Consider the following 12,299-nt stretch of genomic DNA (forward strand, 5'->3'; position numbering starts at 1 on the left):
AAAAGTAAGTTGAAGTACTTACAAAGTTGTGAGTAGTTAGAGGGAGGTGGTCCAAGACCTCAACCACCAGTTCTTCACCAATCAGTGAGGTAGCATCAGTGGTCCAATCTATACGATACTTTGAGCTGCAGATAGAGCAAGAGAGAATAATATAAATGTCTTTTTCTTAAAAATGGTGAAATTCTCTCCTTTCTCAAAGAGTTTTTCCCCTATCCACACTCTTCAGGAGCAGCGATCATGAGCACAGCTAAACTTTTCCTAAACCTTCAATAATGTTACTTGGAAATCTTCCACAAGATGCGGTACTGATTGATGATTTCCCATCATTTATTTCACTCCTGATGTCTGGAAATGCTTGACATCGCCAAATCATGGTGCATCAAATATTCAAACTCACAAGTCACCATTGCACAGTGCTGTGCATTAGTATTCCAAAAATTACACCACCATATACAATATTAACAAGAGCTACTCAGAGAAAGATACCATGGATCAGAAGGTCAATGTGGAAAATCGGAATCATTTGAAACATCAAGAATTCTTAAGTCATTTCTATTTTCACAAGAGAGTGTTGAAAGTGTTCCAGATTTTCTATTATTTACTGATTGAACTAAATGAAAAAATCTGGCTCTCAGGAAAATCCTAAATCCATATACACAAGTACAAAATGTTTACAACAAAATGTTTTAAAGGTATTTACATTGGCAATTATATAGATCGCACTAGTCCACCGTGGTCTCCTGTGCAGCCTGCTGAGCCTTTTATCAAAGTACGATACATAATAAGCAAAAAGAAACCTAAGAGCTGGAAACCAAAAACACAAAACAGAAATTGCTCAAAGAAACTCAGCAGGTCTGGCAACATCTGTGGAGAGAAAGCAGAGTTAATTTTCAGGTCCAATGACTCTTCTTTATTAGTTCTTAATTGGTAGTTCTGAAGAAGGGTCACTGAACCAAAAACATCAATTCTGCTTTCTCTTCACAGATGCTGCCAGACTCTGTTTTTTAAATTCACTCATGGGAAAATGGACATTTCTGGAGGGCCAACATCTTATTGCCTTTCCCCAGCTATTGTTGAGAAGGTGTTGGTGAGCTACCTTCTTGAAATGCTGGAGTCCACATGTTATAGATCGACCCAAAATACCTTTTGGGAGGGAATTCCAGGATTGTGACCCAGCCGCAGTAAGGAACAGTAATATATTTCCATGTTAGGATGGTATGTGACATGGAGGGGAACCTGCAAATGGTGATGTACCTATATATCTGCTGTCACGAGTGTGGTGCAGGAAAAACACAGCAAGTCAGGCAGCATCCAAGGAGCAGGAGAATTGATGTTGCAGTCCTCACTTTCTCCTATATATCTGCGGCCCTTTTTTTTCGAGATGGAAGTGGTCATGGGTTTGGAAGGTGATATCTAAGGATCTTTGGTGAATTTCTGCACTGTATCTTGCAGATACAGGTAGTACATATTGATGCTACTGAGTATCGGTGGTGGAGTGAATGAATGGTTGTGGATGTGGTGCCAATCAAGTGGGCTGCTTTGTCTTGATGGTGTCAAACTTTGGAGATGTACCCATCCAGGCAAGTGAGGAGTATTCCATCACACTCCTGACTTGTGGCTTGTAGATGGTGGACAGGCTTTGGAGAGTCAAGAGGTGAGTTATTCGAGGCGGTATTTCTTATCTGCTGTTGTAGCCACTGTGTTTATGTGGTGAGTCCAATTGATTTTCTGGTGAATGGTTACCCCCCCCTCCCCCCACCAGATGTTGATTGTGGCAGACTCAGTGATCACAACAACATTGTATGTCAAAGGGTAGTGGTTAGATTGTCTCTTACTAGAGATAGTCATTGCCTAACATTTACATGATGCAAATGTTAATTGCCACTTGTCAGATCAAGCCTGGATATTGTCCAGATCCTGTTACATTTGAACATTGACTGCTTGAGTATCTGAGGGGTCGCAAATGGTACTGAATATAGTGCAATCATCAGCACACATCCAAACTTGTGACCTTACAATGGCAGGCAGGTCATTGATGAAGCTACTGATTAGGCATCAGACATAACTCTGAGGAACTCCTGGAGCTGAGATGACTGACCTCCAACAATCACAACCGTCTTCTTATGTGCCTGGTATGAATGACTCCAAACAGTGAGAATTTGCCTGTGATACCTACTGACTCCAGTTTTGCTAGGGCAACCTTGATATCAGACCCAGTATTGATGTCAATGGTTGTCATTCTGACCTCATCTCCGAAACTCAGCTCTTCTGTCCCTGTTTTAACCAAGGCTGTAATGAGGTCAGGAGTTGAGTGGTCCTGGTAGAACCCAAACTGGGCATCACTGAGCACATTATTGCTGAGCAGGTGTTGCTTGATAGCACTGTTGATGACACCTTCAATAATTTTACCAATGACTGAGAATAGACTGATGGGGTGTCATACAGTCAGAGAAACGTACAGCATGGAAGCACACCCCTCGGTCCAACCAGTCCATGCTGACCAGATATCCCAACCCAATCTAGTCCCACCTGCCAGCTCCTGGCCCATATCCCTCCAAACCCTTCCTATTCATAAACCCATCCAAATGGTGGTAATTGACTGGGTTGGATTTAACCTGCATTTTGTGTCCAGGACATTCCTGAGCAATTTATCACATTGTCGGGGAGAGGCCAGGGTCGTAACTGTATTGGAGCAGCTTGACTAGGGGAGCGACAAGTTCTGAAGCACAAGTCTTCGGGAGCACAAAATTAGTGCCAGAATGTTGTCAAAGGATATTGCCTTTGCAGCATCCAGTGCCTACAACTGTTTCTTGATATCACGTGGAGTAAATTGAATTTGCTGATGATTGGTATTTGTGATGCTGGGCTCCACTTGTGTATACCGGGATGGATCATTCACATGGCACTCACGGCTAAAGATTGCTGCGAATGCTTCAGTTTTAATTTTGCACTGATATTTTGGACTCTTCCAACATTGGGGATGGGAATATTTTTGGAGCCTTCTCCTCCAGCGAATTAATTGCCCAACACTGTACATGATAAGACGTGACAGAATTGCAGAGCTTGGATCTGATCCGTTGGTTGTGGAATTGCTTAGATCGGTGTATCCCTTGCTGCTTATGCTGTTTGGCATCCAAATAGTCCTGTTTAGTAGCTTCAACAGGTTGACACCACATTTTTAGGCATACCTAGTGCAGCACCTGCACTCTCAATTGAACCAGGCTTGATGGTAACAGGGGATATTTTGGGTCATGAGGTTGCAGATTGTGCTGGAGTACACTTCTGCTATTATTGATGGTCTACAGTGCTTCATGAATGCCCAGTCTTGAATTGCTATATCCGTCCATTTAGCAAGATGACAGTGCCACACAACACAATGCAAGGTATTCTCAGTGTGAAGGTGGTAATTCATCTCCATAAGGTCCAAGCGATGGCCACTCTTATCGATACTGTCATGGACAGATGCATCAGCATTGGGAAGATTGATAAGGATGAGGTCAAGTACATTCTTCCCTTAGCTGGTTCCTTCACCACTGCCACAGACCCAGTCGAGCAGCTATGTCCGTTAGGACCTGACCAGCTCAATCAGTAATGCTGCTACCAGGACATTCTTGGTGCTAGACACTGAAATACCGCACCCAGTTCATTTTGTGCCACTGCCAGCCTCAGTGTTTTCTCCAATTGTTGTTGGAGGAGTGCTGATTCATCAGCTGAGGGAGGACATATGTGGTAACCAGAAGGAGGTTTCCTTGCCCATGTTCAACCTGATGCTATTGAGACTTCATGAAGTCTGGAGTCAAAGTTGAGGAATCCTCAGGCAATTCCCTCCCGATGGTATACCACTGAGCTGCTAGCCCTCCTGGGTCTGTCTTGCCGTTGGGACAGGACATTCTGAGGGATGGTGATATATGTGCCTCTTTAAGATACGATTTCGTGAGTATGACTGTTACTTGACTAGTCTGAGAGAGAGCTTTCCAAATTTTGGCACTAGACTCAGATGTTAGTAAGGATCACTTTGCAGGGTCACTGCATCAGAGGTCAGATCAGTTTTCCTTCGTGTGAATCCAAGGAAAGCGGTGGGACCAGACAGAGTACCAGGCAATGTACTCAGAGCACGCACAAATCAACTGGCAGAGGTCTTCTCGGACATCTTCAACCTCTCCCTACAGCAGGCCACTGTCCATGCCTGTTGCAAGAGGGCCAACATCATCCCTGTGCCTAAGAAGGCTCATGCAGCGTGTCTCAATGACTACTGCCCAGTGGCCCTAACGTCACTGGTCATGAAGTGCTTTGAAAGGCTGGACATGGCATTAATCAACTCCAGCCTTCCCACTACTCTTGACCTACTCCAATTTGCCTATCGGACCACCAGATCCACCTCAGATGCCATATCACTTGCCCTTCACTCCTCGCTAGAATATCTTGACACCAAGAACAGCTACATAAGAACCCTACTCATTGACTGCAGTTCAGCCTTCAACACTATTATCCCTCAAAACTGATTACTAAACTAAGTGATCTCGGACTAAGCCCCACTCTCTGCAAATGGATCCTCAGTTTCCTAACCTACAGGCCACAATCAGTAAAGATTGGGGACAATATTTCATCCTCACTAACATTCAACCTTGGAGCCCCCCAGGGGTGCATAATCAGCCTCCTACTGTACTCACTGTATACCCATGACTGCATCACCAAATACCAGACTAGTGCCATTTACAAATTCGCTGATGACACCACCATAGTCAGTCGAATCTCAGATGGTGATGAAGCAGACTACAGACAGGAGATGGAGTGCACTGAGAACAGCCGAGTTCTCAATGTCAGCAAAACCAAGGAACTCATTACTGATTTTCATTGGGATGTTACTCATGCCCCCCTACACATTAACAGCACAGAGGTGGAACGAGTGGAGAGTGTCAAGCTCCTGGGAGTGGTCATCCACAACAAGCTTTCTTGGACCCTTCATGTGGACAAACTGGTTACAAAGGCCCAACCACATCTCTTCTTCCTCAGACAGGTGAGGAAATTTGGCATGACGGCGAATACCCGTGCCAACATTTATAGGTGAGCCATTGAGAGCATTCTGTCTGGATGTATCACTACCTGGTATGGCAACTGTACCATTCAAGATCAGAGACAGTTACAGAAAGTGGTGAACTCGGCCTGGACAATCACAAAGGCCAAAATCCCATCTATAGAATCCATCTACCGGCTCCGTTGTCAAGGAAAGGCCGCCAGCACTCTCAAAGATCCATCCCACCCCAGCAATGTTTTCCACAACCTCTCCCATCAGGGAGAAGGTACAGAAGCCTGAACACACACCAGCCGGTTTCAACACAGTTTCTACCCTACTGCTGTTAGAATACAGAATGGACTCAAAAACTCTTAACATTCGCCTGTACCTATGTTTTTGTTTTTGCTGCTGTTTACCTATTATTTACTATCTATGCTACTTAACTCAGTGATCTGCCTGTAATGCTCGCAAGACAAAGCTTTTCACTGTGCCTCGGTACATGTGACAATAAATTCAACTCAATTCAATAGGCTGCTTCTGCCGCTGTCTTTCTGTTCCCTAGTTCAATGTCAGGTGATCCATCTGGTTTTATTTCTTTGCTGAGACTTCATAGTGATTGATACAACTGAGTGGTTTGCCAGGCTATTTCAGAGGACAGATGAGAATCAACCACATTACTGTGGCTTTGGAGTCGCATGTCGGCCAGACCAGGTGAGGATGGCAGAATTCCCCCTGAAGAATATTTGTGAGCCAGATTGGTTTTTCCAATAATTGACAATGGTTTCATGGTCATCAGTAGATTTTGAATTCCAGATTTTTAAACAATATTGAATTCAAATTCAACCATGTAGATTTGAACTTGGACCTCCAGAACATTGCCTGAGTTTCTGGATAATAGTCTAGCAATAATACCAATTCTGCTTCCTTTTTTCTCTTCATCCCTCAACTTGGACTGCTAAAGAAGGGCTTTATTATCTGTCTCTGATGCTTGATACATTTGAATATTAATCTTTATAAATTACCCATTAAAATGATCACATTATTGTTTTAGATTTTTTTGTCTAAAATTCATAGAATCAGAGAGTCGTGGGGATGTTTACTGTTGTGGAAAACCTTATCTTTCCAAACTCTGCTCACTGGCAGAAAGAGTCTAAAACAGAGATGTTCAACCTATGTTCTGCTGCCTTGTTTATGCAATACAGTTTGTCAAATGCAATTGCTCATCCATTATAAAATCACATATCCTCCAACACTCTGAACAACTAGTATAAATTAATTACATAAAAAGAATGTTGTCAAATGGATAACACTTCACTGATCACAACATGTTTATAATTCATTTGAAAGACCAACACTTCATTCAAAAAATGATCTACTTGACAATCAGTTTAGTTCTGATTTACCAAAAAGCAGTGGTTCTTTTTAAATTTCTGACATTAATATATACAGACTGAGTTTGTGTTGCAATTACACAATGCTAAAAATCGAGCATCATCTTCAAGAACATTACAGGATGATATTAGTGTCTTGCATTTTTAGCAAAATACAAGATCTAATTTCTTAGAATCCATGTGCAATAGTTTCATTTGTTGCAACTCAGCCTGCAATACATCTACATCTCTCCATTGACAGCTTCAGCTTGTCTATACAATGCATGAAATCAGGCAAAAATAAAATTATCCCTGTGAATTTCGAACGGAGATGGTCTACTGTTAGTTGCATCTATTGCAGAACATGGAGGCAAACAAATCCAGAGATTCAGAATTGACAGAACAAAAGAGACGAGAAGAAGATGAAGCCGAAAAAGAAAGGGGATGATGCAAGTGAGAACCAAGGTGAATACAGAAAATTCAGAGGGAATGTAATAAGGGAAAAAGAGAGGCAAAATGAGAGTACAAAAAGATAACAACTCACATGAAAAGGGAATCTACAAGTCATAGAGTCAGAGATGTACAGCACAGAAACAGACCTTTCTGTCCATACCGACTAGATATCCCAACCCAGTCTAGTCCCATTTGCCAGCACTTGGCCCAAATCTCTCTAAACCCTTCCTATTCATCTTCCATTCAGATTCCTTTTAACTGCTGCAATTGTACTAGCCACCATCACTTCCTCTGGCAGCTCATTCCATACACATACCACCCCCTGCGTGAAAAAGTTGCCCCTTAGGTCTCTTTTATATCTTTCCTCTCTCACACTGAAGCTATGCCCTCTAGTTCTGGACTCCCCTACCCCAGGGAAAAGACTTTGCCTATTTATCCTATCCATGCCCCTCAGAATTTTGTAAACCTCTATAAAGGTCCCCCCTCAGCCTCCAATGCTCCAGGGAAAACAGCCCCAGCTGATTCAACCTCTCCCTGTAGCTCAAATCTTCCAACCTTAGCAACATCCTTGTAAATCTTTTATGAACCCTTTCAAGTTTCACAACATCTTTCCAATAGGAAGGAGACCAGAATTGCATGCAATATTCCAACAGTGGCCTAACCAATGACCTATACAGCCCCAACATGACCTCCCAACTCCTGTACTCAATACTCTGACCAATAAAGAAAAGCCTACTAAATGCCTTCTTCGTTATCCTATCTACCTGCGACTCCACTTTCAAGGAGCTATGAACCTGCGACTCCAAGGTCTCTTTGTTCAGCAACACTCCCTAGGACCCTACCATTAAGCGTATAGGTCCTGCTAAGATTTGTTTTCCCAAAATACAGCACTCACATTTTTTTGAATAGATTAGATTAGATTAGATTCTTTACAGTGTGGAAACAGGCCCTTTGGCCCAACAAGTCCACACCGCCCCTCCGAAGAGAAACCCACCCAAATCCATTCCCTACCCTATATTTACCCCTGACTGACACACCTAACACTGTGGGCAATTTAGCATGACCAATTCACCTGATCTGCACACCTTTTGATTGTGGGAGGAAACCGGAGCACCCGGAGGACACCCATGCAGACACAGGAAGAATGTGCAAACTCCACACAGACAGGCAGGAATCGAACCCAGGACCCTGGTGTTGTGAGGCAGTAGTGCTAACCACTGAGCCACCATACCACCCTTATTATCTGAATTAAAATCCATCTGCCATTTCTCAGACCACTAGCCCATCTGATCAAGATCCTGTTGCAATCTGAGGTAGCCTTCTTCGCTGTCACTACACCTCCAATTTTGGTATCATCTGCAAACTTACTAACTATACCTCTTACCCTCACATCCAAACCGCTTATATAAGTGACAAAAAGTAGTCGACCCAGCACCGATCCTTGTGGCACTCCACTGGTCACAGGCCTCCAGTCTGAAAAACAACCCTCCACTACCACCCTCTGTCTTCTACCTTTCAGCCAGTTCTGCATCCAAATGGCTAGTTCTCCCTGTACACCATGAGATCTAAACTTGCTAACTAGTGTCCCATGGGGAGCCTTGTCGAACGCCTTACTGAAGTCCATATAGATCACATTTACCGCTCTGCCCTCATCAATTCTCTTTGTTACTTCTTTAAAAAACTGTCAAGTTTGTGGGGCATTATTTCCCACACACAAAGCCATGTTGACTATCCCTAATCAGTCCTTGCCTTTCCAAATACATGTACATCCTGTCCCTCAGGATTCCCTCCAACACCTTGCCCACCACCAATGTCAGGCTCACTGGTCTATAGTTCCCTGGCTTGTCCTTACCACCTTTTTTAAACAGTGGCACCACATTAGCTAACCTCCAGTCTTCCGGCACCTCACTTGTGACTTTTGATGATACAAATATTTCAGTAAGATACCCAGCAATCACTTCCCTAACTTTCCACACAGTTCTAGGGTACACCTGATCAGGTCCTGGGGATTTATCCACTTTTATGCATTTCAAGATATCCAGCACTTCCTCCTCTGTAATATGGACATTTTTCAAGATGTCTCCATCTATTTCCCTACATTTTACACCTTCCATGTTCTTTTCCACAGTAAATACTGATGGAAAATACTCGCTTAGTATCTCCACCATCTCCTGTGGCTCCACACAAAGGCCACCTTGCTGATCTTTGAGGGGGCCCTATTCTCTCCCTAGTTACCCTTTTGTTCTTAATGTATCTGTAAAAACCCTTTGGATTTTCCTTAATTCTATTTGCCAAAGCTATCTCATGTTCCCTTTTTACCTCCTGATTTCCCTCTTAAGTATACTCCTACCGCCTTTATACTCTAAGGATTCACTTGATCTTACTTGACTATACCTTACATATGCTTCCTTCTTTTTCTTAACCAAACTCTCAATTTCTTTAGTCATTCAGCATTCCCTATACCTACCAGTGTTTCACCCTAACAGGAATATACTTTCTCTGGACTCTAGTTATCTCATTTCTGAAGGCTTCCTATTTTCCAGCCGCCCCTTTACCTCAAACATTTGCCCCCAATCAGCATCTGAAAGTTCTTGCCTAATACATCAAAATTGGCCTTTCTCCAGTTTAGAGCTTCAACTTTTAGATCTGGTCTATCCTTTTCCATCACTATTTTAAAACCAGTAGAATTATGATTGCTGGGCCCAAAGTGCTCCCCCACTGACACCTCAGTCACCTGCCCTGCCTTATTTCCCAAGAGTAGCTCAAGCTTTGCACCTTCTCTAGTAGGTACATCCACATACTGTTTCAGAAAATTTCTTTGTACACACTTAACATAGACTGGGACTGCCACACAGTGTTTGGAAAGCTAAAATCCCTTCCCATAACTACCCTATTGTTCTTTTGGTAACTGAGATCTCCTTACAAATGTGTTTCTCAATTTCCCTCTGACTATTAGGGGGTCGATAATACAATCCCAATAAGGTGATTATCCCTTTCTTATTTCTCAGTTCCACCCAAATAACTTGCCTGGATGTATTTCTCAGAATATCCTCCCTCAGTACAGCTGTAATGCTATCAAAAATGCCACTCCCCCTCCTCTCTTGCCTCCCTTTCTATCCTTCTTGTAGCATTTGTATTTTGGAACATTAAGCTGCCAGTCATGTCCAGCCCTGAGCCATGTTTCTGTAATTGCCATGATATATTCCAGTCCCATGTTCCTAACCATGCCCTGAGTTCATCTGCCTTCCCTGTTAGGCTTCTTGCATTGAAATAAATGCAGTTTAATTTATCAGTCCTACCTTGTTCTCTACTTTGTTCCTGCCTGCCCTGACTGTTGACTCACTTCTTTTCTCAACTGGACCAGTTTCAGATTGATCTCTTTCCTCACTATCTCCCTGGGTCCCCCCCCCCCCCCAACTCCTTTATTAGCTTAAATCCACCCGAGCAGCTCTGGCAAATCTCCCTGCCAGTATATTAGTCCCCTTCCAATTTAGGTGTAATCTGTCCTTCTTGTACAGGTCACGTCTACCCCAAAGGAGATTCCAATGATGCAAAAATGTAAATCCTTCTCCCATATACCAGCTCCTCAGCAATGCATTCATCTGCTCTATCCTCCTATTCCGCCCTCATTAGCTTGTAGCACCGGCAGTAATCCAGATATTACTACTCTCGAGGACCTCCTTTTTAAAATTCTTGCCTAACTCTGTAATCTCCCTTCAGAATCTCAACTTTTTCCCTTCCTATGTCATTGTACACATTGGAACCAATGACCTCCTGCTGGCCCCTCTTCCCCCTTAAGAACATTCTGCACCCTCTGAGACATCCTTGATCCTGGCACGAGGGAAGCAACACACCATTCTGATTTCTCGCTGCTGGCCACAGAAATGTCTGTCAATGCCTCAGACTAGAGAGTCCCCTAACACAACTGATCTCTTGGAACCCGGCGTATCCCTTGTTGCATTAGAGCCAGTCTCAATACCAGAAACTTGGCTGTTCATGCTATGTTCCTCTGAGAATCCATCATCCCCTCCATTTTTCAAAACAGCATATTTATTTGAAATGGAGATAGCCACAGAAGACTCCTGCACTAACTGCCTACCTCTCTTACCTTTCCTGGAGTTAACCCATCTATGTGACTATATCTGCAACATTTCCCCCTTCCTATAACTGCCATCCATCACATCACCTTGCTGTTATAAATTCATCATTGCCTCTAACTGTCTCTCCAACTGATCCATTCGATCTGACAGGATTCACAACCAACAGCATTTATGGCAAATATAATCCTCAGTAACCCGTAAATTCTCCCTAAAATCCTACATCCAACAAGAAGAGCATATCACTCTACTAAAGGCCACTTTTGCTCCTTCACAATCTATAGACCCAGAAAATAGCATCGTCTTATTCCTCTACAAAACACTGCTCCAGGTTAAATTAATACTTATGGTTTACATTTTAAGTTTGATCAAGAGTCATATCTCAATAAAACGTATACTCAAGAAAGAACCCACTTTACTCACTACTGCAGACTTACAGTGAGGCCATGCTTAAATATTCACTTCTGTTTCTGTGCTGTGACCTCTCCCAAACTGGTTCCTCTAAGATTAGTTGTGAATTTCATTGTTTGTTAATTTTCTATTCTACAAGAATATGCATAATAAGGGGCAGTAAGAAGAAGGTTAAGACCAATGAGGGACCAAAAAGGGATCTATGCATGGAGACAGGAGACATGGCTATGGTATTAAATGTACATTTTATACCTGTCTTTTACAAGAAAGAGGATGCTGCCAGAGTCATAGTGAATGAGACTAAGTGGATGGCGAGCTGAATGTGGTGCAAGTTGATAAAGACAAGATTTGGGAGAAGATTTGTAGCGAACAGAACCACAATAAAGACAAGATATCTGAAAGGATAGGTGGATTTAAAAATCAACAAATCAAAAGTAGAAGAGCTATGCCCAAGGTTGCTAAAGGACAAAAACAAGAAAGATTTTTCCATTCAACCTTACATACTGTGTTGGCAGAAGAATGGATAACTGCAAATAAATAAGGACAAACTTAAAAAATGCATGCCACTCATTTTAACTTTGACAGTGGGAAAGCTTTGAGAAATTATAATCTTGGACAAAATAAACAAGCAGTCACTTGGACATATATGGACTAATCAAGGAAGACAAGGATGGATTTGTTCTTGGAGAATCATGTTTTAACTGATGGAGGGTCATCAAACTAATATGTTAACTGTTCTTCTCTCCATTGAGGCTGTCTGACCTGTTGAATTTTTCCTACACTTCCTTTTATTATTTCCTGTTTTGATAAGAAGATGCAAAGAAAATATAAAATAAAGAATACATTCTGAATTGATTGCAGGGATAGACAGACCAAGGAATACACTCGCACAATTTACTGAAGAGCGTTTTCAGAAAATGGTATAAAAGGCATAGAGGATTCTGCATTGATTAA

At 42.5% G+C, this 12,299-nt stretch overlaps 1 protein-coding gene across 1 annotated transcript in view; it reads right to left on the bottom strand.

Moving 5' to 3' along the window:
* The window catches only part of raf1b (Raf-1 proto-oncogene, serine/threonine kinase b), a 101,931-nt gene that overhangs the window by 44,251 nt on the left and 45,381 nt on the right, over nt 1-12,299 (bottom strand). The window contains exon 4 of the mRNA XM_060835539.1: nt 23-125. Within this exon, the coding sequence (XP_060691522.1) occupies nt 23-125 (103 nt within the window). The remainder of the gene's footprint in view (nt 1-22; nt 126-12,299) is intronic.

Source organism: Hemiscyllium ocellatum, chromosome 14 (genome assembly GCF_020745735.1).
Source record: "Hemiscyllium ocellatum isolate sHemOce1 chromosome 14, sHemOce1.pat.X.cur, whole genome shotgun sequence".
NCBI lineage: Eukaryota > Metazoa > Chordata > Chondrichthyes > Orectolobiformes > Hemiscylliidae > Hemiscyllium > Hemiscyllium ocellatum.